The sequence below is a fragment of the Diceros bicornis genome, chromosome 10 (genome assembly GCF_020826845.1).
Source record: "Diceros bicornis minor isolate mBicDic1 chromosome 10, mDicBic1.mat.cur, whole genome shotgun sequence".
In the NCBI taxonomy this organism is placed as follows: Eukaryota; Metazoa; Chordata; class Mammalia; order Perissodactyla; family Rhinocerotidae; genus Diceros; species Diceros bicornis.
The window spans coordinates 5415947-5443753 of NC_080749.1; the positions used below are offsets into that span (position 1 = coordinate 5415947).

General features: G+C 38.7%; 1 protein-coding gene across 7 annotated transcripts in view; it reads left to right on the forward strand.

Annotated features, from left to right (window-relative positions):
* The window catches only part of IWS1 (interacts with SUPT6H, CTD assembly factor 1), a 46858-nt gene extending 19533 nt beyond the window's left edge, over window positions 1–27325 (forward strand). For 2 of the 7 annotated variants that reach the window (XM_058548752.1, XM_058548753.1), the window contains exons 3-14: window positions 3007–4156; window positions 5571–5763; window positions 6346–6403; window positions 9750–9847; window positions 11018–11168; window positions 13106–13188; window positions 14585–14714; window positions 15586–15703; window positions 17912–18023; window positions 18633–18689; window positions 21564–21675; window positions 26386–27325. In XM_058548752.1, coding sequence (XP_058404735.1) covers window positions 3007–4156; window positions 5571–5763; window positions 6346–6403; window positions 9750–9847; window positions 11018–11168; window positions 13106–13188; window positions 14585–14714; window positions 15586–15703; window positions 17912–18023; window positions 18633–18689; window positions 21564–21675; window positions 26386–26517 — 2394 coding nt within the window. In that variant the 3' untranslated portion in view covers window positions 26518–27325. Of the gene's footprint in view, window positions 1–3006; window positions 4157–5570; window positions 5764–6345; window positions 6404–9749; window positions 9848–11017; window positions 11169–13105; window positions 13189–14584; window positions 14715–15585; window positions 15704–17911; window positions 18038–18632; window positions 18690–21563; window positions 21699–22137; window positions 23944–26385 lie in introns of those variants that run through there. The other 5 variants (XM_058548757.1, XM_058548755.1, XM_058548754.1 and 2 more) reach the window with 5 other exon arrangements.
* The last annotated feature ends 482 nt before the right edge of the window (window positions 27326–27807 follow it).

Genomic DNA, 27807 nt, shown 5'->3' on the forward strand with positions numbered 1-27807 from the left:
CATATGTAATGTCCTTGTAATGGTCGCTTGTTTTGGAATGCATACACCATGTGTCAGGAAACGCAGGAGAGAGTGTAGCAACTAAGTTTTGGGATGACTGCCCAGTTCATGATATCTCTTCTTTGGGAGTGGCTCCCAGTGCTGTGCCCCTGCTCTGGCTGTGACCTGTTGAGTCACTGAGTTACAACATCTGATATTGCTGTGGCCAATTAGATCATCTCTCCTGGGAATTTAAAATTTAGATCCTAGACACCGAAGGTTAGCATGGTTAGAGCTGAGTCATGTTATTGGTAGTGCTCTAGTGAAAAGGTCCTTGAGTTCCCTTTTCTAAGCTTTCTCAGCTGCCTTGGTTCCCGCCCTTCCTGAGTCTTCAGTCATTCATCAGACTTTGATCCTCAGATGATTGTTCTCTTCTCTGGAGCTAGCCAGAGATGGTTTATGTTGTTTGCAGCTAAAATAAATTGAGTCAGACACGAACATACTGTTGGTTATGTCATGGAAAGCATTCCAGAAGCCAGTTACAATTTTCTCTGTTGCCTCTGCTGGTACCAGTGTGTATCTCCGTGGCGGCGCCCCTGCCCCCGTGTCCCATCCCGTCATCCCATGTCCCGTCCCCCCCCCCCACCCCCCCACCCCCCCGTTAACTTAACTCGGTCATCACAAACTAATTGCAAATACCTGGTGTCTACACACCTTTTATATAGCTCAGTCTCATATAGATCACTTCCTATAGGCTTTGAAAATATCATGTATACCTTCATAATAGTGCATATTACACTATATTGTTATATTTGGCTGGCTCATTAGACAACAGCTCTTGAAGATCAGGCACTGAGACATGTTCAGCCTTAATTCCTAGCACTTTGCACATGGTAGACGTTAAAGAAATGCTTGTTAAGTATTCCTCACTTTAAATTATTCCCACTTAACTCCTTTGTTGTTCATTCAGCAAATTCTTATTGTGAGTGTGTATGATGTATCAGACACCATTCTGTGCTCTGAAGATATCTCAGTGAAGAAAACAGATCAAAAAATGCCTGTCTTCTTAAAGCTTACATTCTATGTAGTTAATTTTTCATCTACATTCTTTTAAAATATAAAAATTAAATTATGAAGTATGGTTCAAAGTAAACTTTTAGCAGTATATGGAGTATTGTACTGTATTACAAGATTCTATGTTGTTTCTCCTGTCCTAATATCACCTTTAATAGATAAATGCCGGTTTCAGTGGGATAATAAGATGTATGACTGACAAGAAATCCAGTGCTATACTGATTGCCCACTGATAATGTAAGAAAAATGCCTGTGGGAAATTTGAAAAGTTTATGATTTTAGAAAGTTTCCTGAACATGTTATATTTGAATGAATATGTATAACAATTACTCTTTCTTTGGAACTCTGTGCTATCAAGGTGGTAATAAAATATAGAGAAGAAAATCCTCAAAGTTTTGCTTTGTAAGCTTATTTTATAATTTTTTGTACTCATTTTGAAGCTGTAGACACAGCATACTTAATCTTTAAATGAGCCTGAGACAAGTTAAAGAAGGCGTTTTGTGAAAACGTTTTCGTGCCATTTATCTTACCACTGGATTCTCTTGTCCCTTAATTATTTCATAACATGATAGTGGGCATAGACATTATTAAAGACTCTTTGCTCCTTGAAAATTGATCTGTGGTAAGTTCAGGTAATGTCCATCATATAGTCTGAGGAGAAATATTTGGCTCAGTAAATTTTTTTTTTTTTTTTTTGTGAGGAAGATCAGCCCTGAGCTAACATCCATGCTAATCCTCCTCTTTTTGCTGAGGAAGACGGGCTCTGAGCTAACATCTATTGCCAATCCTCCTCCTTTTTTTTCCCTTTTTCTCCCCAAATCCCCAGTAGATAGTTGTACGTCATAGTTGCACATCCTTCTAGTTGCTGTATGTGGGACGCGGCCTCACCATGGCCGGAGAAGCAGTGCGTCGGTGCGCGCCCGGGATCCGAACCCGGGCCGTCATTAGCGGAGCGCGAGCACTTAACTGCTAAGCCACGGAGCCGGCCCTGGCTCAGTAAATTTTTAAGGGGGTAAACTCAGACACAAAGACTTTCACTTTTTAAACCATCATATTAATCACAGTGTTATTGAAAGTTCAGACACTAGATGGGGAAGAAACTCCCCAGATCCTAATTATTATTATTTTGGTATGTTTAATTTTGTCTATTTTTCTCTGCATTTTAAAAAACATAGCTATAATATGTGTATATCCAGTTTGTACCCTAGAGCATATGCTTTCAGATTACTTCATGGAACATCACGTGTAGTTAGATTAGTTGTGTTTTCCCTGAAACTGAAACTTCTCTACAGGGTTACTGTATGTACGACCAAGATGGTGCTAAGCCTCAGTTTTCTTATGGAAAGCACTCTTGTGAGGAGGAAATGCACTAATAGGAGAGAGCCTAGCATGATATTTGGCTCTTATTAGTTACTTAGTAATGTTAACTGCTCTCCTGGTTTGTTTAGATTCACTTGGAAGAGTGTGCCCTATAAATAATGTGGCCCTTTAAATAAAGTTTTATAGTTCTTTAACTTAAAATAATTTTAACCTTTAAAACCCAAGAATGTTCCTTTTTAAAAGAACTTGGGTATGTTATTTGCTTGTATTTCTTTGAAAATATATTTAGGAGCTAGAATTATATGAGAACATTAGACTTTTTTTTTTTTAATCTAGCTCTTCAAAATATGTCTCCTATATAGTAATGTGGGGGTATATGCTTTATAGATTTGTTTTAGTGAAGGTTGGTTATCTTTCCTCATTTTGGGATTCAAACCATGTTAGCCATTTCATAGATAGATAGCCTTCTTTAAAGTGGGATATTTCTATATAGGTATAGGACAAGAATTCTGCATTTAAATATACGTATTTCTACGTTTATTTAAAATTTATTTAAATTGTTGACAATTTTTAACATTTCACCACCAAACATTTTTTTGCGCTGTCATAATTTTTTCTCCCTGGATTTTTCAGAATGAACGTAGTGATCGAGAAGATGGCCTCAACAAAAGACATCATGTGACAGACTCTGAGAATGATGACCCCTCAAATCTTAATGCTAGTGACTCTGAAAGTGAGGAGCTTCAAAGACAAAAAGACAGTGACTCTGAATCTGAAGAGCATGCAGGGCCTCCTGCAAGTGATTCTGAAAATGAGGATACCAATCACCATGGGAGTGACTCTGAGAGTGAGGAGATCAGGAAATTACCTGTTAGTGACTCTGAAAATGAGGAACTTCTTAATGGGCATGCAAGTGACTCGGAAAATGAAGGTGTTAGAAAGCATCCTGCCAGTGATTCAGAGATTGAAGAGCTCCGAAAAAGTCCTGCCAGTGACTCTGAAACAGAGGATGCTCTAAAACCTCAAATCAGTGACTCTGAGAGTGAGGAACCCCCAAGACACCAAGCCAGTGACTCTGAAAATGAGGAGCTTCCCAAACCGCGAATTAGTGATTCTGAAAGTGAGGAGCTTCCTAAACCTCGGATCAGTGACTCGGAAAGTGAGGAGCCTCCGAGGACTCAGGCCAGTGACTCTGAAAATGAGGAGCTTCCCAAACCCCGTATCAGTGACTCAGAAAGTGAGGATCCACCAAAGCACCAAGCCAGTGACTCGGAAAATGAGGAGCTTCCCAAACCCCGTATCAGTGACTCGGAAAATGAGGATCCCCCAAGGCACCAAGCCAGTGACTCTGAAAATGAGGAGCTTCCCAAACCCCGAATTAGTGATTCAGAAAGTGAGGACCCTCCAAGGAACCAGGCCAGTGATTCTGAAAATGAGGCGCTTCCCAAACCCCGAGTCAGTGACTCTGAGAGTGAGGAGCCTCAGAAGGGACCTGCCAGTGATTCAGAACCTGAGGATGCCGCCAGACACAAACAGAAGCCAGGGTCGGAAGATGATAGTGATGGGGAGAATAAGGGAGAGGGCACAGAAATGCAAAATGACTCCTTTCGTTCAGATAGCCATATAGACAGGAAAAGCTTTCACAGTTCTGACAGCGAGGAGGAAGAACCCAAAAGGCCAAAAATTGACAGTGATGAAGATGAAGAGAAAGAGGGGGAGGAGGAGAAAGGAGCAAAGCGAAAAGCTGCTGTGCTTTCTGATAGTGAAGATGAAGAGAAAGCATGTAAGCAGTTATTTTGGGCTGTTTATCTATAGCTTTACTTATTGTCTAAGCTTACAACTATGAAGCATTGTTTCTTTTTCTGGAGCGTTACATCTGTACTCTCTTGTTCAACTTGATGTTCTAAAATATTACCGGGACACTGGTTTCCCTGTTGTTCAACAGCTAATCTTAGTATTAAATTTCTTTTGAGTTGTTCTAGCAGCGTTCATTAAGTTCTCACTGCCTCAAAATGATAAACTAGGGCCAGCCCCGGTGTCAGTGGCCGTGCTGTGACAGCAGCTCACATATAAAATAGAGGAAGACTGGCAACAGATGTTAGCTCAGGGTGAAACTTCCTCAGCAAAAAAAAAAAAGATAAACTAGACTGAGTTTCAATGGGAATATGAAAGACTGTTGTTTTGTTTTAACTGGAAAGGGTAATGTTTCAAAGAAGTATGTTTCTATGAAAACCTAGCTGTATCCAGAGTTAGCTGTGGGTCTCTCTGACAGCTAGTGTACCTACATCCCATCCAGACAGTGGCTGAGCTCTCACGGGTACCTCTCTTCATTTGTTAAACATCACTGAATACCCAAATTCAAGGAAGTTTGTGAGGGCCTCTTAGAGACTTCATGTCTCTGCAGAGTATTCCAGTCTTTGCTGCTTGATTACTTTTTTTATGAAACTTACTTTTTTGAAAAAGATATATTCCCTTGTAACCTGACAGTTGTTATAGGAGAGGGAAAAAGAGCAGCACACGTGTGTCAGTTAACTCAGGGAGATGAGAAGTTCCACACTGACGAGGGACAGCCAAGGAACATGGGGATTCCACAAAAGAATATCCAAGCCCTTTTTAGTTCTGCTAAAACTAGGCAGCGTAGAAGGAATTTTAATTCTGCACGTCAATCTAGTCTCCTTTTCTCTGTTCTCCAAAAGGAAAGGTAGCTGTTGATGCCCGCTTTTATGTTGATGATTTCATTCTTCATCTTTTGGCCAATTTTTTCTAAACAACAAATAATTGTAAGATGACTCTGAATGAATCTTTTAGTTACTTTTTTTTTTTTTAACCGTGTGTCAAAAGGCCTTTGATCGTTGCCATGTACTGCCATTTTTTTTTTAATCTTTTTTTGTGAGGAAGATTAGCCCTGAGCTAACATCTGCCAATCCTCCTCTTTTTGCTGAGGAAGACTGGCCCTGGGCTAACATCTGTGCCCATCTTCCTCCACTTTATATGGGACGCCGCCACAGCATGGCCTGACAAGCGGTGCGTCAGTGCGCGCCCAGGATCCGAACCCAGGCCGCCAGCAGCGGAGCGTGCACACTTATCCGCTACGCCACGGGACTGGCCCCTGTACTGCCATTTTAAAGCACCTTTTGTACTTAGTAATATAATCACTATGACAGGATAAGATTGACGATGATTTTCTTTTTCGACAGCAGCAAAGAAGAGTCGTGTTGTCTCTGATGCAGATGACTCTGACAGTGATGTTATATCAGACAAATCAGGCAAAAGAGAGAAGACTGTAGCATCTGACAGTGAAGACGAAGCAGGGAAAGAAGAATTATCTGATAAGAAAAATGAAGAGAAGGATCTGTTTGGGAGTGATAGTGAGTCAGGAAATGAAGAAGAGTAAGTGACAGTATAACGTGAGTTTTCAGGGGTTAATATAAAGTGGTAGAGAGGGGTTTGTCTTTTTAAGTTTTAAATTTGTATTAAAATTTCATGTTGAGGTGTAATACAATATATCCTGCCTAATTGCACAACTTTGAGGGATTCAGGAGTTTAGTTCCTGAACTATTGCTACACACTACAAAATGGATGAATCTCAGAAATATTAGCTAAGTGACGGAAGTAAAAAGGACATATTGTGAGATTCCACGTAAAGTTTAAGAACAGGCAAAACTAATCTGTGTGAAGTTCAAAAACAGGCAGAACTAATCTGTCGTGATGGAAGTCAGAGTGTTGGTTAGTTTTAGGATGTTATTGTGGGGGACTGACTAGAAAGGGCCACAGGGGAAATTTCTGTGGAGAAGGAATTGTTCTGTATCTTGATTAGGGTAATGGTTACACGATTGTGAAATTTTGTCAAAACCCATTGAAATTGACACTTGAGATCTGTGCATTTTACTGTATGTAAATTATACCCTATTAGAAAAAGATTTTATGATTCCTCTGCAAATGAAAAGTTTTTTATATTTTCTTCTCTTCTAGAAATCTTATTGCAGACATATTTGGAGAATCTGGTGATGAAGAGGAAGAAGAATTTACAGTAAGTGTTAAGATGGAAATATTTCCTCTTTGACTGTGCTTTTTCTTGTTTTTATGGCAGTGGTTCTCTAATAGGTGATTCCAATAAGTAGAAGTAAGCAACTGTGATGTACTTCATAGAAAAATCTAGAACAAACGGATTCAGAAAGGGAAATAAAAGGGTCTACAAAGGCATAAAAGGACAATAACAGGCAAAATTGCATTAAGGGAAGGAGGAAACATGTTGAGAGATGATGAAAGGCACTTTATAATGCTCAAGAGAAAGACTCACAATAGTTATGGAACTTCTGATTCTAGCAGTGGCAGGCTAGATGATTTGGACCAACCTTCTGCTAAGGACAACTAGCAAAGCTAGACAGAGTGTTTAAAAATCTGTTCATTGTCACAGGAACAAGGTAGCAAAGAATCACTAAGCCAAACACCAGCAAAAGACAGAAACTTAAAGAGGTAAGCTTAGCATTTAGACCTGCTTTTTCTGGAGTGTTTGCCTGTTCAGGCTGAGAGGCTTGTATTTTTGACAGCCTCAAGGCTCAAGAGACAAAACTTGGAGGTCAGGGCCTGCTGAGGCTAGGGGACCCTAAAAACGCCATGCTCTGGATTGGGACTCCTAGGATTAAGGGTGAACTAGAAGTAAAATAGTTTTTGCTAAGATTTTAGGCTAGCTTTGAGTCAGCAGCATAGAGAACCTTTGTCTCAGAAATGTGATTGCAGTGATTCTTAACCCGTTGACTAGTGCTCTCAGGGACCTGGCATGTACAAACAGAAATCCTTTCAGGACAAAGATAACATCATCATAGAATTCAAATTATTTCTGTAGTTTTTCAAATACACAGTATGGTACACAATCATAGATAACATTAAAAAGAAACAGTCATAATAGACAATAAGAAATTGACCTAGGGGCTCTAGGTACAGGAATTTTAGATATTGCCTTAAAAAAAAATATATATATATATACACATATATTCAGGGAGATAAAAGATTAAAAATTTTTTCACAGCGAACAATTTTTAGAAAGACAGGGCAGGTTTGGGAAAGAACCAAGTAGAAGTGAAGTTCTGGAACTATAAAAATATAGTAACGAATTAAAAACTTGGTAGTTTTAACAACAGAGTTTAACAACAGAGTAGATGTATTTGAAAAGAAAATGAGTGAACTGGAAGATAGGTTAGAAGGAACTGTTTAGAACGAAGCATTGAGATATATTACTTTGGAAAATGTAGAAGAATAAAACAAATACATGGGAAGTTTTAACATAGTGGATTGGAAACTCATAAAGAGAGGGAAAATACACATAGCAGAAGCAATATTTAAAGAAATGATACATAAAGCCATAGATTCTAGAAGTTCTACAAATTACAAGCAGGATGAATACAAAAAAATCTACGCCTAAATACATCGTGGTAAAATTGCAAGAAACAAAAGAAAACGGGGAAGTCTTACAAGCAGCCGGAGGGGGAAAATTAGAGAGAGGCGACAATTAGATTAACAGCTGACTTGTCAACAGCAACAATAGAATCTAATAACTGCAAACTTAGAATTCTGTTATATTCAGCGAAAATACTTTTCAGGAATGAAGATTCCGTCCTTATTTCATCTTATCAGTATACCAACTGAAGCAAATACTAAGGGCAGAAAGAAGATCTTAGGTGGAAGGTCAAGGATGCAGGAAGGAAAAAAGAGCAACAAAAGTATGTGGATAAGTCTAAATGAGTATTGACCATACAAAACAGAGTCATGTCTGGTGTGGTTTAAAATACATCTAAAATTAAAACATGACAACAGTAACAAATTGGGAGTACACATGGAATTGAAGTGTTCCTAGGCCTTTGCAAATGTATGTGAAAGTATCATTAATACATAACTCTTCATTTTTGGTTGTTTATGTCCTCTAAGCTTGTTACTCTTCAAGATTGCCTTGGGTTTTCTTGGTTCTTTGCATTTCTATGTGAATTTTAGATCAAACTTTTGCAAAAAGTAAAAAGTATAGACAATATTTTCTGAATGTAATGCAATGAAATGAAAAATTAATAACAAAATTAACAAACAAAACACCCTTGCCACCTAGAAATTTAAAACTTCCTTGTTAAATAGTTCTTGGGTTAAAAAAGAAATCAGTACTTTTATTCCTAAAGCAAGAGAGTGAAAGTGTAGATGAATTTAGTCTAATTCAAGATGGTAGAAAAATAACAAAGTAAACGTAAGGAAAACAGAGAGGAAAAATTTATTCAGCAAGTATTTGAGAGCCTGTATGCCAGGGATTGTTTGGACATTGCCCTCATGGAGCTTATCATCAGTTAAGCAACATTTTACAAGAATAAGATATGTTTCTATAGTCTAGGGAGTTAACATCAACTTGATTATAGGTTCAGTTCAGTGAGAAAAACAACCTGCTAGGTGAACCATTGGAAGGCCTTTCTAAGTATGACATAAAAGTTAGAAGCTGTAAAGAAGAGACTGACCATTTCAGTTACATAAAAAATAAAAAATTATACCTGGAAAACATTACCATAAACAAAATCAAACTGTACAAATGTGAGGATTGTGCAGTTCCTGTCACTTTCAGAGAGCTAATCCCTAATGTTTAAAGAGATTTTCCATACCAATAAGACAAAGATCCAGCAGAAAAATGGGCATAGGATATTGAGAGTTCAGAGAGAAATAATTACAGATAGCTTTTAAACATGAAAAAATGCCCAACCTTCCTCATAATAAGAGAATGCAAAAAGGGCTATAGAGATGTTTTGTTTTTCAGTCCAGAGATTAGCAAATATCATTGTTTGATAACCTGCTATACTAGTGAGGAGGTGGGGAACAGGTGCACTCGCGCTTTCCTGGAAGGAGAGTTGATTGGTATACTCTATGGAAGACAGTTTGGCAAATATTTCTCAAAATTTCAAATACACATATCTAGATGTCAGTAGGGAAATGTATAAACAAATAGTGGTTGCAGTCATATGGTCAAATAGTCTAAAACCTTAAAAAGAACGAGGATACTTCATGCCATATGAATTGGTCTCCAGATTGTATTGTTAAATGTGAAAGTGCAGAACAGTATACTGTACCCAGTGTGTGTACTATGCTGCCATTTGTGTAATAAAAGGGGGATAGTAAATATATATGTGTAGAAAAATGTAGGCTATTTCTGGAAGGAGACACAAGAAAACTAGTAACTCAAGTGGCTAGGGTGGGGGGAGCTTTTTTGCTATGTACCTTTTGTACCTGTTTAATTTTTGTTCTTTGTAAATGTATTACTTTAAAAATGCAAAAAATTAAGAGCAGCTACACAGAAGAAAATTATTTGTTATGAGGTTGTGATAACTCTGGCTAACTTACCCTGCCTTTAGGGTTTTAACCAAGAAGATTTGGAAGAAGAAAAAAGTGAAACACAGGTAAAAGAAGCAGAAGATTCAGATTCTGATGATAACATAAAGAGAGGAAAACAGTAAGTTTGTTTTATTTTTTTTAAAAAGGAATTTGTTAAAGAGAACTTTTAAAATGAAGGTAGAGACTGTCAAACTTTGTTGTTTCTTATTTTGGTTCCTGATTAAGTGTAGCAAAGAATCTGTTCCGTTTTTCTCTCTCTGCTGCCTGAAAATTAATTGCTCTTGTTATTTTTCTTTCATTTGCCCTCTGCTCAGCTATCTTAATTTGTGGAGTTATATGGTGCCAGGTTCTTAATTTATATCTCACCAAGTAAGCTCTTCTGAAAAATAACCTAATAAAAAAATATGTTTTTTAAGAGAAGAGCTAATTTTGGGGTCCCAGGGAGAATAAGGCCCAAGTCTTAAATATAAAATGATTGTATTTCACGTACTTTTGTTGAGATGGTTGGAATCCATCTTCAGAAAAATCTGGTATCTTGAAAGTTGCCAAAGAATGATTCGTTAGTTACTGTTTATAATGGTAAAGATAGTTTTAAAAAATAGTTTTTAAGTCCTATTGACATGAGTTGAGCTGAATGAGTTTGGCAGTACCTTTGGAAATTATGTAAATTAAATTATCATGTAAATCATATCTCATTTATGTGATTGTGGCAGAGAGCAGGTTAACTCCCTTATTAAATATAATGGTTGAGGTGAAAGCTATAATGGTTTGAGACTTGTAGCAAGTCTGTAGATGTCCATCTTTATCTCAGTCACATTGTGTTTTGAGAGTTGTACTTCTTATCATGGCAGGCAGCAGTTTATTTTTCTTTTTTTCTACTTATGCTATATAAGAGAGAAATATTCAAGTAGTTGAACACCAATCTATTCCCCCAAAAAAGGCGATGCAACCAAAACTGAACCATGTAATTGCAGGCGGTGTCCCCTGAATGAGAACATGAGATTTGAAATGTTCCTTCTCTGGTTGATGTATACAAGTGTGAATATAGTCTATGGAAAGTTTGGGCTGTTAGTGTTTAATATATAAGAGTTGGGGTAGTACAGAAGTTGAAATAAAATCTAGGATCACCTGTTTTTTTAAAAGCAAGTTAAAAGTACTTGTACTTTAAAATAAGGTAGCACTTCATTGGGTTAAAATTAAGAAAGTTGGTTGTTCTTTAACTGTGATAAAAGGAAATGTGTATTTAAAAGGAAAGTTGTATTTCACTTGATTTTGTGTTACTGGTTAGTATGGACTTTCTGTCGGATTTTGAGATGATGTTGCAGCGGAAAAAGAGTATGAGTGGCAAGCGCAGACGTAACCGCGATGGTGGAACTTTTATTAGTGATGCCGACGACGTTGTGAGCGCCATGATTGTCAAGATGAATGAAGCTGCTGAGGTGAGATGGGTCACTTCCAGCTTGATCTTTTCTTCCTCCCACTTAATTGGTTGTATGGCTTTTTTTCCTTTTTTTTAGCTTAACCCTTGCTTAAAGATACTTTGTTTTTTGTAATAAAGCATTTAATGTTCTAAACTTTAAGCATGGAAATAATTTTAATTTTTTAGTAATATGTTTAGGAAAAATGTGAAAAGACTAAGTATTAAGTAAAATGAGGCTTTTTAGCTGAATGGCTTTGCGAGTTTTATGGGGGAACGATTTTGCTCTTGGGTTTGGCTAGTTTACCACAAAGTTTGGTGTTTCTTCACATATAAAAAATTATAAATTCATGTTGTTATGTTATAAACTTATGTGTCATTCTTTTGCCTCTGATTAAGAGATTGCATTTAACTCATTGCGTTTTAAAATTCTGCCCAAATTGTAAAAATTAGCCAAGTATTATGCTTAAAAACAAGTTCTGATCTTTTAGAGATACTTCCTAAGTTACTTGTGGATCCAATGATATGTGTCTAGGATTTGTTTCAAAGTAATTCAAGGATGAAGGGAAAAGTAGATAGAGAGATAGCTAAAATAAGACTGGCCATGTGTGTTTAATTGTTGAAATGTACATGACAGGAGTATATTATTTTGTTTTCTAAGTTTGTAGAATTTGAAATTTTCCATAATTAAAAAAATAGGAGTGGGGGCTGGCCCAGTGGGGTAGCAGTTAAGTAAGTGCACGTGCTCCACTTCGGCGGCCCAGGGTTCACAGGTTCGGATCCCAGGCATGCACCGATGCACCCCTTGTCAAGCCATGCTGTGGCAGCGTCCCATATGAAACAGAGGAAGATGGGCCCAGATGTTAGCCCAGGGCCAATCTTCCTCAGCAAAAAGAGGAGGATTGGCATTGGATGTTAGCTCAGGATGATCTTCCTCACCAAAAAAAAAAAAAAAAAAGGAGTGGAAGCTGGCCCCATGGCATAGTGGTTAAGTTCATGCACTCCACTTTGGCAGCCAGGAGTTCACGGGTTTGGATCCTGGGCGCTGACCTGTGCACTGCTCATCAAGCCATGCTGTGGCAGCATCCCACATGCAAAATTAGAAAGGAAGATGGGCACAGATGTTAGCTCAGGGCTAATCTTCCTCAACAAAAAGAGGAAGATTGGCAGCAGATGTTAGCTCAGGGCCAATCTTTCTCACTGAAAAAAAAAATAAAATAAGAGGGGCCAGCCCGGTGGCCTGGTGGTTAAGTTTGCGAGCTCTGCTTTGGTGGCCTGTGTCTTGCAGGTTCCCGGTGTGGACCTATGCACCACTTATCAAGTCATGCTGTGGCAGGTGTCCCCCATAGAAAATAGAGGGAGATGGGCACAACTGTTAGCTCAGGGCTTATCTTCCTCACCAAAAATATAGGAAAAAATGGCCAAGTAAATACTAAACCTTTCTTTTTTTTTTTCTCTAAACAAGTTCCCTCAGCCTTGTCCTTTTTTAAATTTTTTATTTATTTTTCCCCCAAAGCCCCAGTAGATAGTTGTATGTCATAGCTGCACATCCTTCTACTAAACCCTTCTTTAGTAACATATTCTGTTATCATACAAGCCTCATAGCTGGAAAATTATTCCTGATGATAAACCAAATTTTCCCATGTATAATTTGTACCTTGAATGAACTCTTTGAAAACTTGACAGTTATGCCAATATTTTAAATTAAAATTGTTCTCTCAATTTGTAATTGTTAAAGCTAATTATTTTAATAGTTGTGTGGGTTTGAGCAACACAGACATACAGAATTTGGGGCTCTACAAAAAGTCCATTCTTTATTTAATTATCTTGCTTGTAGGAAAAATTGTAATTTCTCAGAGAAATTGCTGCTTATTTTATTTTAAAGTTTAGAATTATAGTGGTTATAATGCATTATTAACAATTGCTTTTTTTTTTTTTAATGTTTTTCTTTCTGCATAGGAAGACAGACAGTTGAACAATCAAAAAAAGCCAGCACTGAAAAAATTAACATTATTACCTACTGTGGTTATGCACCTTAAGAAGTACGTATTCTGTTTTCTTGAAAAAGTTTTTTCCTTTTAATAGAATGATATTCAAACTATGTACTGGTGTTCTGGAGATATTAAAGAATGATTGCCTTCTAACAATTCACAAAAAAATAATAATGAATTTCCTAAATTATGTTACTTTCTCACAAATTTTTCTTCAACTTTGATGCTTAATGCCAACAGAACAAATAGGAAACTGATATTAAGGAAAGAAAAACTTGGAAACCACTAATATTGTTTTTTATAGACCATTTTGAGTCCGGTAAAATTGCATCTGTTTTCCCAGTGTGATTGAGAGCAGAGCAAATTCTGGGAGACTACTTGAAGCATGTATTGTACAAGGCTTATGGCCTGTTATATCATGAATTGTGTCATGGTCCTTCTGGAATAAGGACCTTTTTTTTGTGTGTGTGAGGAAGATCGGCCCTGAGCTAACATCTGCTAATTCTCCTCTTTTTGCTGAGGAAGACTGGCTGAGGAAGACTGGCCCTGGGCTAACATCCATGCCCATCTTCCTCCACTTTATATGGGACGCCGCCACAGCATGGCTTGACAAGCGGTGCGTCAGTGCACGCCCGGGATCCGAACCAGCAAACCCCAGGCCACTGCAGCAGAGTGCGCACACTTAACAGCTTGCGCCACCGGGCCAGCTCCAACGACCTTTTCTTGATAGATCCTTGTTACCAAGCTCTTTTGTTCGTTTGCTCATGGTCCTAAGCAACTTTGATTTCTCTTTGAACGTAGCCACAGCCTATTTTTGATGGCTGAAGAAGTGCATTAGTACACCAATGAGCCAACAAGTACGGTCTAGGACTTTCTACTAGGAAATTGTTACCTTTATCCCAACAGACAAAGTTATCTGTGCCAGATTGCGTACATATAATATCATATTTTTTCTATTAACATAATTGATTCTAAGTACATAAAATGGAATTAAATATCAGTATTTCATTGAGTTTTTTTTCTACTAGGAGAATGCTGTTATTCTTAGTATCCTGCAAAGAATAGCACAATTCTGGGTTCTCATCGCCTGAAACAGTTTGAGAATCACTATTCTGATAGATTAAACATTATTTTTTTATTGTAATAATTGAAGCTCATTATTCTTACTATCTGTACCATCTATATCAGTATTAACCTATCTTGTGTAATTTGGGTTTGTTTTGTTTTTGACAAATTATCTTTGCCTGTCAAGTCTGTTTGTTTCTTGAAAATAGGAACTAAATTTCATATTGCTTTTCAAACTATGAATAGGTGCTTAGTAAATAGTGTATATGAGTAACTCTTTAAAAGCGATTTTTGGAAACATCACTAAATATGTAAGGAAATCCAAAGGAAGTAGAACCAAAATTCATTGACTTGCCTTTTTTTTTTTTTTTAAATATTACAGGCAGGACCTTAAAGAAACATTTATTGACAGTGGTGTGATGTCTGCCATCAAAGAATGGCTCTCACCTCTACCAGATAGGAGTTTGCCAGCACTAAAGATTCGAGAGGAGCTGTTGAAGATTCTGCAAGAGGTTAGAGGCAGATAATCTGTTTGCTCTTCATTAATTACCTAATGTGGTTTATATTATCACAACCTCTGTATTTTACCAGGTATTTATACATTCTCTCTGCCGTAGCCTGCTATAAGAGAGGTTTTATTAGGTATGTTTATTAGGAAGATACCAAATAAAATGAGCCTAAAAGGAAGGCCTTTTAAAACTTCATGTAACTATAGTATTGAAGGAAAAAGATCTTGGGGTAGCTCTGGGTTATCTGAGAGTGGTAGTACAGTGGTGGGGCATGTTCTAGGGAGGCTTGATGTAGAAAGAGCACCAACTTCAGAGTCAGATAAACTTGCATTGGAATCTTGAGCTGGGCCACCTTCATGTGGCTGTGACACCTTGGGCAAGCTACTTAACTTCTGAAGGAATTCCCGAGGAACCTCCTGTGTGCTAGGTGTTTTATATATGTTTTGGTTCATTTATTCTTCACAACAAACTTGCAAGGTAGGTGTATTGTCTCCATTTTACAGATGAGGAAATTAAGACTCAGAGAAGTTAAATGACTTGTCCAAGGTCACATTGCTAGCAGATGGCTGTGCTTGGGTTCAGACTTAGGTCTGTTTGATTCAGAGTCCTTGCTGACTCTTGTATTAAACTGCTAACCTTTGAGCATACTTTCTCATATGAAGTTTTACTTCGACTGAGTAGTAATACTGGACTCTCAACTCCTGATGTGAACACATAGTATGTTTATGTTCAGTGTCTGTAGATCCTGAAAATGGAAATTTTTGCTATTTGTTCTATTGTCAATGAACCTGGTCATGGAGGTCCTCTAGAATAGATTGGCAGGACTCCCAGCTTCTGAGTGATTAATATATATGTATGTGTTTATGTTCCTCAGCTACCTAGTGTGAGCCAGGAAACCCTGAAGCATAGTGGTATTGGACGAGCAGTGATGTATCTCTATAAACACCCCAAGGAATCAAGGTCCAACAAGGACATGGCAGGGAAATTAATCAGTATGTACATTTTGCTTTTTGTTTGTTGTGTTTGTGTGTAGAAAGAGACATGTATATATAAAAACTAACTATATTTTTACCAACATTTATTTAAAATGAGTCAATGAAGTGAAGTAGACAAGTTTTTTGCTAACTTCTTATAGATACTAGCTTTTTCCCTTAAAGTGCTTCTCAGTATATTTAAGTATGCTATCCACTAATAAATATACCAAGTAAGATCATGCCTTTTTTTTTTTTTGGCTGAGAAAGAGTCACCCTGAGCTAACATCTGTCACCAATCTTCCTCTTCTTGCTTGAGGAAGATTCGCCCTGAGCTAACATCTGTAGCCAGTCTTCCTCTATCTTGTATGTGGGTCATGCCACAGAGAGGCTGATGAGTGGTGTAGGTCCACACCCAGGAAGAGGAGTGTGCTGAACTTAACCGCTAGGCCACCAGTCCAGCCCCAGTGCATTTTCTAATCATGTATCCAGAGCATGTAGAGAGAGAGGGGTTAGAATGCAGGCCCTAGAGTCAGTCATGCTTGGGTTCAAATCCTGAATTCACCACTTGCCTTATTGCATTTCCTTAGACTAGTGATTTCAGCTCTAAGCTTGGTTTCCTCTTCTGTAAAACAGAGAATTATGTCTTTACTTTGGGTTATCGTAAAGATTAAATGAGAGGATGTATATAAAGCACAATGCTTAGCACATAGTAAGTCCTCAAGAAACGTTAGCCACAGCTGCTGTTGTCGTTATACTTTCATAATGGTCTCCAAAGCCTTTCACATGTTATTATTTAATGATACCAGAGAAATCCAGAGGAGTGTAAATTCGTCTAAACAACGGCTGTATTGTTTATGAAATCGTTCAGTTTTAAGAATGAAAACCATGTGCATTTTCATCATCTTCATTAACTCTTCTTATGTTCCATGTTGGAAAGGAATTTTTTTTTTTTTGAGGAAGATTGGTCCTGCGCTAACATCTGTTGCCAATCTTCCTCTTTTTCTTTTTTCTCTCCAAAGCCCCAGTACATAGTTGTGTGTCACAGTTGTAGAGTTGTAGCTCTTCTGTGTGGGACACCACCTCAGCTTGGCTAGATGAGCAGTGAGTTAGGTCCCCGCCCAGGATCCAAACCAGCGAACCCCGGGCTGCCGAAGTGAACATGCGAACTTAACCACCACACCACCAGGCTGGCATCCCAGAAAGGAATCTTTTAAACTTCAAGGCTAGATCGAAAAAGTAACTACTTCTGTATCTGAATACAGTAATTATTTTTCTATTGAATTTGTAAGATTCTCAAAAGCTTTCAGAGAAATTTAAATTCTTTTTCTAAACCAGAGAAGTATTATGTCTTTGATCTTGTTAATAATCTGCAATTTACTGCCTATTAAATAATAAACTTTTGATGCTATTATGCAGTGGTTCTCGGCTCTCTTTTTGCCATAGACTGAGAGAAGCAGAATGTGCCTCCTGGTACCCATGACTTACTATAACAGTGATTCTGAATCCAGGGGTGGGGACAGTGGGTCAGTTTTTAAAGATATGTAGACCCCCTGAGACTCGCTGCTTCCTTCTCAGTTTGACAGCACCTGTGTTCTGTCTGTAAAGGCCCTTTCTCATTTTGATGGTATATTAAATGCAGCAGTAAGCTACATTATGTTTCAGAACAAAAACATCACTTGGCACCTCTGGACTCTTACTGACTCAACAGTGGGCATGTAGTACTTTTTTTCATCTTCACCTTAGTAGCTTTCTCAGACTTAATGAAGTACAGACTCTACACCTGCACTATTAAAATGTGATTTTTAAAGATTTAGACCAGTTTGACAAGTAATAAGGGAGCTTGTTTTAGGTTAGAATAAGAAAGTAGAGGAATTTCAAGATTTTCTGTTTTCAGTAGAGTAAATTTAGAAATTAGACTGTCTCTGAAATGTCAGCACAGCTGACTCTGACAGATGACTGTCAGAGTGAGTCAGATTAAAGAAAGTAATTTCTTTAAACCTCTGTAGTGATTACAAGTTTAGATGATCTTTTTACATTGACTTTTCTGAATCAGCTGGAGCTAGTTGTGATACTGGTATTACGCTGCATTTATCCTATAAATGGTCCTGCAATAATGGTATCTTTAAGAAAAGAAAATTCTAAATGCCTAGAATATGAGATCACACTAGGGCATGGTAGTAGAAATGCCACTTTGTGGACTGAATAATTGATTTTCCCTTGTTACAGATGAATGGTCTCGGCCTATATTTGGTCTTACCTCAAACTACAAAGGAATGACAAGAGAAGAAAGGGAGCAGAGAGATCTAGAACAAATGCCTCAACGACGAAGAATGAGCAGGTATGAGGGAACAGGTATGAGTAAGTGGAGTAAATATTACTCTTACGGTAACTAAGGTTTTTGGAAATAAGATCATTAAGAAACATGCAAGATGTTAGGATTTTGTCTTTCCTCTCAGCTTGATATGTCTGTGTAGTTCGTAATACCCTTTTAGTTTAAATGTGATGGTGTATAGGGAGGGTCCACACCCCCTCCCAGACTTTTCTGGTTCAGTCTGGTGGAATACGGCCTCTGCCACAGTTCTGGAGATTTGCTTGTGTTGTTCCAGCCACTTGCAGAAAAAACTTGCTCTTTCTCAGTCCCATTCCCGAATTCTTAGGGAAAAAAAATATTACTGGTTCAGTTTGTATCAGTATAAACTAGATATAGTTGCATCTAGGATGGCAGAGTCATTAATTAAAAATATGGCAGTTACTACTCACCCATAATGAAGCTAGGTATGCAAGTGATCACTAAAATAAATAGTACTTTTACAAGATTAGGAATTATTTTCCATGATCCGGTGTAAAGGACCCAATTGTGGTGTAAGTTAGAATTTCACTTTGATCTTTTTTTCTTAGTTATAAGGTTCTAACATTCCTAGTTGCTCACTGATTACTTTTTTCCCAGCACTGGTGGTCAGACACCCCGAAGAGACCTGGAAAAGGTGCTGACAGGAGAGGAGAAGTAAGAATTTTGTATTAATTTTTCTTCTGAGACTATATGTGAATGTTCTGCTTGCTGCTTTAAGAAAAATAACAAATGAAACGATGTTAGGTTCACATTAGCAAGGGTTGATTTTCAGTTTAACATTTATTGAATATCCACAAAGTATTGTATTGGGTACTCTGGAGGATATAAGAAGATTGAGAAATAGTTCATTCCATAAGAATTTTGTTGCTGCTTGCTATGTACTAGATTCTGTGTTAAGCTGTGGAAATACAAAATCTAATTAAAAATAGTGCTCTCAGAAGTCTTTAGAGGGATTGTAGGAGAAGGGGAATGCTTAAGCAAAGATGTAGGGTAAGCATGCAAGGCCTATTTTAGGAATGGCAAGTAGACTGAAGGGTTGGGCAGTAGTGTGGTGCCTGAGATGGGGGAAGGTAAGGTTGGAAATGTAGATGTGGACCAGATTTTGACAGGCTTTAAATCAAGATGAGGAATTTTCACTCTTTGTGATTCCATGGAAAGTTTTTGAGCATGGACATGAAGTCATCATATTTGTTTTGGGATGCTGATGCTGGTGGTGTGGTGTAGGATGGGGTGGTGTGGTGTAGGGTGGGGTGGAGGGCAGAGGAACTGAAGGCAGTGATAAACAATTAAACTGAGACTGTAATAAAGCAGAAGGTTGAGGAGACTTAGCAGAGGCAAACTTGCCAGGAGTGGGTGACTTCGTGGGCATGGAGTTGGCCTAGAGTTGAAGATACCAACCAAAATTTTACCCTAAATAACTGAGATGATGGTATTACCATTCACTAAAATGGAGAGGAAGAATCGATTTGAGGACATGGGTGAGTTCTCTTTTGAGCATATTAAATGTGAGATGCCTAATAAGATAGTCACATAAATATCACGAGTCTAGAACTTGGAATTTGGGCTGGAGATGTAGATTTGTTAGTTACCTCTATAGAAAAGATTGTTGAATCAAGAAAGTGTAGCGTAAGAAATAAACTAAACAACTATGAACAGGGTGTAGCCAGAGGAGCCGGTGAAGGCAAGTGAGCGGATGTGGTCCTGCGTGTTGGAGGAGAGTCTGGAGGAGAATGAGTGGTGCTGAAGGGGGTCAGTGGCAAAGGGTTTGGGCAGTTGCAGATGCTGCAGAGGGGTTTGTACAGTGAGTGTTGGCCATCATGCAGCACCCAGATTCTCCAAGAGGAGAAGGGGAGATGAGCTAGAGGGAGCAAGTGTTGTTTGTTTACGGATGAGTTTGATGATGAGACAGATGGTAGCTTCAGGGGGAAAAGAGAGTTAAGGGAAATTTTCTTTGGCTAGCCGGTTAATCTAGTCACATATATGGAGTTATAGAAGCTTGATGTTAAGAACGGAGTAAACCGTATAAGGAATAGAAACAATTTAGAATTTTTTATCCTTTTCTTCCTCTCCCTTGCCTCCCTCCCCAGTCCGCGCACACACAGACACACATACACCACTCTCCATTTATCACTAGGGTGGACAGGTCCCTAAAGGTTGAATGGTTTGAATGTCCAGACATCTACAATAGGCTTTACTTTTGAAGAATGGTAGTCTTACTTTAGCATGGTAATTCTCAAATTTGTACATACAAGTTACCATATGTGGCACCACCAAATGTTGGTGAGGATGCAGAGAAACTAGATCACTCATACATTGATGTGGGTAGAATGGTATAGCTACTCTGGAAAACAGTTTGGCGGTTTCTTATAAAGTTAAACATGCAACCACCATACAGTCCACACTTGCACTCTTGGGTATTTATCCCAGAGAAATAAAAACTTATGCTTGTGCAAAAATCTATGTATGAATGTACAGTTTTATTCATAATAGTCCAAACTTGGAAACAGCCCAGATTTCTGTCAGCAAATGAATAGTAAACTGTAGTATATTCATACCATAGGATACTGCTCAGCAATTAAAAGGAGCAAAATATTGATAGATGTAACAACTTGGATGGGTCCTCAAGGGCATTAAGTTGAGTAGATAAAGCCAATTTCTAAAGGTTACATGGTGTATTATTCTATTTATGTAACATTGTTGAAATGCCAAAACTATAGAAATGAAGAACAGATTTGTGGTCACCAGGGGTTAGGGACTGGGCAAATGGAGTAGGGCTGTGGGCATGTTTATAAAAGGGCAACAGGAGGGGTCCATGTGGTGGATACATAGACCTCCACATGTGCTAAAATTGCATAGAACTAAATACACACACACACACACACACCCACAAATGAGTGCAAGTAAAACTGGGGAGATGGAAATAAAAATTAGTGGATTAGGTCAATATCCATATCCTAGTTGTGATATTGCACTATAGTTTTGCATGTTGTTACCATTGGGAGAGACACTGGATCTCTGTATTATTTCTTACAGTTGGATGTGGGTCTATAATTATCTCAAAAACTTTTTAAAAAAAAACAAGAAACAGACAAAAAAATTACAGTATGAGTTGCATATGCAAAACCATGTAAACTACTTTATGGGCATACTCAGTTTTCGGGGCTCATTTTGACGACCTGATTTTTTACCGCACAAGTGAACCCATGAGTGGCTCCACTAGACCAGAGAAATTGGGATTCAGAGTCCTGATGGAGGAACCAGCCTTGCAAAGGAGAGGGGCAGATATATCTGTAGCTGAGGAGAGGTGAAAAGGAATCAGGAAAAAGCTGAGGACGCTGGCTTTGGGAGGGAAGTTGAGGAATTCATGCAGTAGTAGGAGTGATGATGAGGCCAGCTAAGACAGACAGCAGGAGGGAGGATGGGGGACCTTGAGAGGGCAGAGGAGGTTTGAAACAGGTATGCAGCTGAATGGGATGGGCCCGGGTGTGGTTGGCTACATAAGCAGCATGCTCTTCTTTCTGTTCTCAGGGCCCTTAGACCTGGAGATCCCGGCTTCTGTGCCCGTGCGAGGGTCCCCATGCCCTCGAACAAGGACTATGTTGTCAGGCCCAAGTGGAATGTGGAAATGGAGTCATCCAGGGTAAGCAAGAGGGGAACAGCAAGGCGAATCTCAGATGCAGATTACTGTTTTGTCTTTTAGTTCATCTTTCATAACCCTTAACAGCTCTTGAGATTTATCTGATTTAAAGAGAGCTGTTTTCTGATCTCTTATGTAGCCAGGTCATTCATTGCTGATAAGCTTTACTTCAGACTTAAAGGCAACATTATCAAGTCAGGAGGTTTTTTCTTATTAATCCCTTTATTTAAACTGAACCTTGAAGCCTAGAGTGTTCTGATACCTTCATTTCTTTAGAACCATGAAAAACAGAAGTCACCTGCTTCTGCAGTGTACTCCTTCCTTTCTTTTCAACTGTTTTAAGTAATTACGTTGTGAAATATTTAGGGTAGACACTTGCTCTGTCATCGCTGTAAATACCACTTGGTGATCTTCATTGCTTCTCAGTAATCTTTTTTTGTTCTCCATTCAAACTACTCTTTCTAGCCTGGTATTCTTAAAAAGGGCCTGAGTCGATTGGAAAAGCATAAGAGGCGATTTGCAGAACAGAAACGACTCAGCAGAGTGCACCGTGCTGTCAAGTTCAGCATTGAAGGCAACAGGATGCCCCTATAGGCCTGGCCCTACCAGACTGTATCCAGGAGGTATCCCCAAGGAAGCATGCTCTGTGCATGGGCTTGAACTGTCAGCAGCTAGAGGAAAAAACAAGTGTGTGTGTGCTTTCTTAACCAAGGAAGGCCAAGTCCACTCTTAGTATCTGAAATAATGGTCCTAACAGGCAGTTAATGACATTCAAGTCCTCTTGAATATTGGAAATTGATGTGGAAGTCCCTTCCTTTATCACTACCCTAGAGACTAATAGATAATTACTTCCCTGATAAGCATTTTGGTCTTCCTGACTGGTACCCATTTTTATTAAAAAGGCTTTTAAGACCCAGAATCATGTTGGTCTGCATTACAGGCGTTATCAACTGGTTAGTAGCTTCTTGGTGGAAGAGTGGTGGCTTCTTTTCCTATTGTCAGTGGCTCAGCAACATGCATGTGAGGACTCGTTGCATAAAGCCTTACACTGAATATTTAGGAGATAAATTTGATTAATACTATTCAGTGCCTGGTCAGAAATGAAAGGGACTTTGGAATGTTCTTAAAGCCAGACTCGCTGACCTGCTGTGCTCTGAGATTGATAGTGGCACCTTTGTTGCAGGGTTCTCTTCAGAGTCTGACTGTGTTGCCTTCCTTTTATGACTTCTCCGTGACCCCTGCTGTGGCAGCTGTTTGCGCGGACGGCGCTCACCTTCCTGCCAGTTCATTGTGCTGTTAAGCTGGTATCGAGGCACAGCGCACTTTCTTATTTGTTGGGAATTAGTGAAGGCTGGAAGAGCACTAGTTCAGTGCCGGGGACAACTTCACCAGTGCTTCCTTCCCCTTTTTCTTACTTCTGTCTTTATCCGTGTCCCCTGATACCCTTTCTGCCCTCCAACCACCCCTGTTTCTTTTTACCTTTGCTTTTTTCACTCTCTTCCCACTTTTTAGCTCTCTCTTGCGTAATATTTTTTTCTTCCCCAGCACACTTATATTTGAGAATTGAGAACGACGATATGGCAAAGAAAATGTAATAAAAAATCTTAGCGGGCAGGCTACTCTGGAAGCATACCTTGTGTCCTGAAAGGCACGTGCTTGTGTTGCTGGTTCTGATCCCACCCACCCTGTAAGTGGTGGGGAGGTGGGAAGAGGTGGCCCCACCTCCTGCAGGAGCAGAGACATGACTAGCATGAGGAGTGGGAAATTCAAGTAGAGTTCCTTTCCTTCATCCCCAACACTCCCAAGATCATGATGTGCTGGTATTTATCTAGGCCTGAGTCTGACTTACAGAGCTCTGTCAAAAAAAAATAAGGCATGTTTTGGGGGCTGGTGGTCGCATGTTACATTTCACTGTATTGTCCTTAAACCACCTGACACTATTTCCCTGTTCAGGAAGATTCCTTACATATTCACCCAGGGCTTCCACATTGCACAGACACTAATGAGTATTATTAGAAAACATATTTTCCAGGAAGAAAATTGGAGTGAGTAAATGGCTTTCAAATGAAAGTCTTTGTTTTAAATGTCATTTTTATTTTTAGAATTACATAATATAAAACACTACAGAATAACCCTGTTTCCTAAGTTCTGCTCTTCCTGTAAGTCACCACTGTTAACAGTTTGATGTGTTAAATGTATTTCCAGTAATGCTTCAAATTTAGTTTTTTCTGGTTATCATTGTAGAAAAATTTGAGATTATAAAGAGAAAAATTACCCACCATTCAAAAGCAATTTCATATTTTTGATCTTTTTTTCTATTGATACTTTAATTAAAATTATACTGTATATAATTTTGATCACTTCCCCTTATAAAACCACCTTATAGGTTTATCATTTATAATGGCTGCATAATAGTCCATCATGTGCATATATAATTTATTAATTCCCCTGTGGTTTGTGATTTTTCACTCCTAAATAACGCAGTAACCTACACTACATGGTGTGTTTATATGCTAATTTAGTCCATGGAGTGCTTTTAAAATAACATTAAAATGACAAAAACAATGCATGTTTTTATATAAACTTTTAAATACAGAAAGCACAAATAAAATTAGTCACCTTTAATCCCACCACACCTGTATATTAACATTTTGGGTTATTTCTTTTCGCTCCTTTTTACACACATACATAAGCATTATTACTGGGTTGGGGTTGTTTGTTTTTTTTTTTTAAACTTTTAAGCAAAATTGTGATTGTATTCTTTTATAGCTTGTTGGGTTTGTGTTTTACCTAACATGGTAAAAATTCATTTAAGTAAACATTTTTCAGTGACTTAATAATGTTTCGTAATACAGTTAAACCATAAATTTTTTTAAGCAAACCCATCTTGCTAATCTTTTAAGCTACTTTTGGTTTTTCACTGATAAGCAATGCAGCATACACTTCTGTCCTAAGGAAGTGGTATAGAGTTGATGAATCAGGAGAGAGGTCATTGAATTTGACCTGTTAGGTTCTATGTTCTGTGTGTTTTCAGGCTTGGGGTAACTAGGCATCTGCTAGCCACGAGTCTTATGAGCTGTGACTAGGAGTAGATCAGTGTGGCCTGGATGTGTCTCAGGTGCTGAGGCTAGAGGGCCAGACTGTTAGAGAAGGTCTTGGGAGTGGGCACAGAGAAGTCCAGGCTGGTGTGTGGTGCTGCTGGGAGTGGGCTAATTGGCAGAGATCTTAGCAGGTATGGCTTCCAGTGTGGACTGACTGCAAGTACTAAAAATCAGGGCACCTTGTCTGAAAGGAGATAAGATATTTGGGCCTGTCCAGGAAATCTGGGGTATTTGATAGTGGTATAGCTCTTTATCCTCTGATAATGAATTTTTATGCTAATTCAGAGAACTAGTGCCAAGTATTAAAATTGACATAAAATAATATTTGGAATTGGGATGTTCCTAGAAAATCTAGGATGATCAACGTGGCTCTTGTTGAGGAATGACAGAGTTCCTTGCCTCATATCTGAGGTGGAGGCTGAGTCCAGCGGTGTGATAAGACTTGAGAGGCTCCCTGACTCAAAAGAGCTTCGCCACGCTGCTACTGACCCTGGCGTGTCCCCTAGGCCCTACCTTATTTTAGCATTCTTTGGATTGAGCTTCCCAGGTGATGCAGTAGTAAACTCGGGGGAGAAGAATTAGAAAAACCCATCTCTTTTTCACTACTCAGCGTTCTTAAAGATTAGAGTTGTTAGCAACACTGTGGTCAGCAAGAGTTCGCCCTCATCTTTGACATAAATGGCAGTCCTTTTCAGCATTTCTAAAAGGTATCGATTTCTTGGAGACCACATCTTTTCAAGACATACAGTCTTTTCCAAATACAAAAGAAATAACCTAGTAACGAAAACTTTAAACATAAAGGGCAAACAGGAAGAGATGCAAGAAGTAGTAAGCCCCTCAGATCAAGAGACGTAATTTACTTTTCTTTTTGTGTCAAGTATACTCATTTAACATAAGTCTAATTGGTTGCAAAGTAGTAGTAACAATAGTAATAGCTGATACTTATTTTAAGCACTGACTGTGTGCTAGCCTCTGTGCTTGTGTTTGACATTCCTGTCTCATTTACTTCTCCCAGCAATCCTGAAAGGAGAACAGACCAGGGCCGTGATTTGCCCAGGGTTACAGAACCTTTTGAGGCAAAGCAGGTGTTCATCCCAAGTCTGAAACCAGAGCTCAAGCACAGAACGGGCGTGCTTTACTATCCTCTGACCTCATTCATTTTGCTTAAGGCTTTTTTTCCAGATGACTTTCCCTTGTCCTAGAAGATCATTATTCTTTATGGCAGCACTGTTTAAAGGTGTATATGTCAAGTGGTCAACTCCGCATTGCTCTTTGAAAGGGAAAACATACAGTAAAAATGTAATCTGATGGAATGGGGGAATCGTTTTAATTTTGCCCCCTTTCTCTTTAGGAGATTTCAATGGACTGAGGCAAAATTTAAAAATAGGGTACAAACAACAATAAAATTATTCTTCATTGGAGGAGTTTACTGTGTTTTTCTAACCTGCTGTGTATACTTGCTCTGTTGTTCCTGGGGTCACCAAAGCAAATTTTGGTTATTCCAGAGCTAGGAGCTCTTTTGACAGCTAAGTTTCAGATAAAAGAAGATGAAAGACAAAACTAAATTTATGTATGTCAATAATTTGCTCTTTAATTTTTACCCCACTCTTAGTTTCAGGGGACCTCCAAGAAGGGTGTCAGTCGACTGGATAAACAGATGAGAAAATTCACAGATATCAGGAAAAAAAGCAGATCTGCACACGCAGTGAAAATCAGCATCGAGGGCAATAAAATGCCATTGTGACCTTGCCTGGGATGTGTCCCCATCTTTACTCTAAGAAATGCGCAATGGACTCTTTGGAGAAAGAAGATGATATTTTAAAGAAATTTTTAGTGTATCTGTAAATGATTCAGCTTGTATTAAATGTTGTCATAGGACTCGCATTTCTCTCAGTTGTATTTAAAACCGTTTGTTGTGTACTTTGTACAGAGGAATACTAGTCATACTTCTATAAACTTTACACAATAAAATTCCATTCTGGTTTTGGGGGGTGTCTTTTCATTGTCTTAGAAGATGCATTCTCAGTGGGGGTGAAAATTGGTTCTTGGTGAGTGAAAAAGATCTTAGATTGCAGTGGTTTGTGACCTTTCAGAGTTCAATTTACCTGACTGTGGTATAATGAGAAATTTGTCTGGTCTCTGTCCTGTGTTGCTGACAAGAAGCTTCTATAAAACCCTTGGGATTTTCTGAGTGATAGGAATGTCTTTGTGATGCTAATGAGGTGACTCAAAGCTCCTGGGTAGTTTTAGGATGGGAGCTGGTCACCAGAACGACGTACCACGCAACTGGGGACTTTGGGCAGGCATGTGCCCAGTGGTGTGATCAATCATGCCCCAATAGTGAAGCCCCGATTAGAAACTCTGGACACTGAGGCTCCGTGGAGTCTCCTGATTGGTGAACACACCGATGTGCTGAGGTGGTGATGTGCCTTGATTCCACGGAGAGAGGGTGCGAAGCTCTGCGTTTCCCCCCAGACCTCACCCTGTGTGTCTCTTTATTTGGCTGGTCCTCCTAATTTGAATCCTTTATAATAAAACTAATTGTAAGTATAGTGCTTTCTTGAGTTCTGTGAGTCATTTTAGCAAATTCCTGAACCTGAAGGGATCATGGGAACTCCCAGATTTGTAACCAGTCAGTCAAAAGTGGGGACGGACTCCACTTGCAGCTGGTGTCTAAAACAGGGGCAGTCTGGTGGAGGCCTGAGCCCTTAGGCCTGTGGAGTCGGATGCTCCTTCCAGGTGGTTAGTGGCAGAATTGAATTGCAGTTATCCTAGTTGGGGTGCAAACGAAGTACTGACAAGATGTTATTTCTTCGTATTTCTCTTTTTAGGGAAATTTTAATTATTTGATTTTAATTAATCTAAATTTGTTTTCTCCTGGGGGGGAGAAATGAAAAAAAAAGAGAAATACAGTGTTCGAGGATATATGGATATAATTGACAATCACTATACCAGTTGCTGATAGCAGTTGGGCAATTGGGGTAGAGATAATTATAGCTTACGGCTATATCCTATTTTTGTGATACTTAAAATT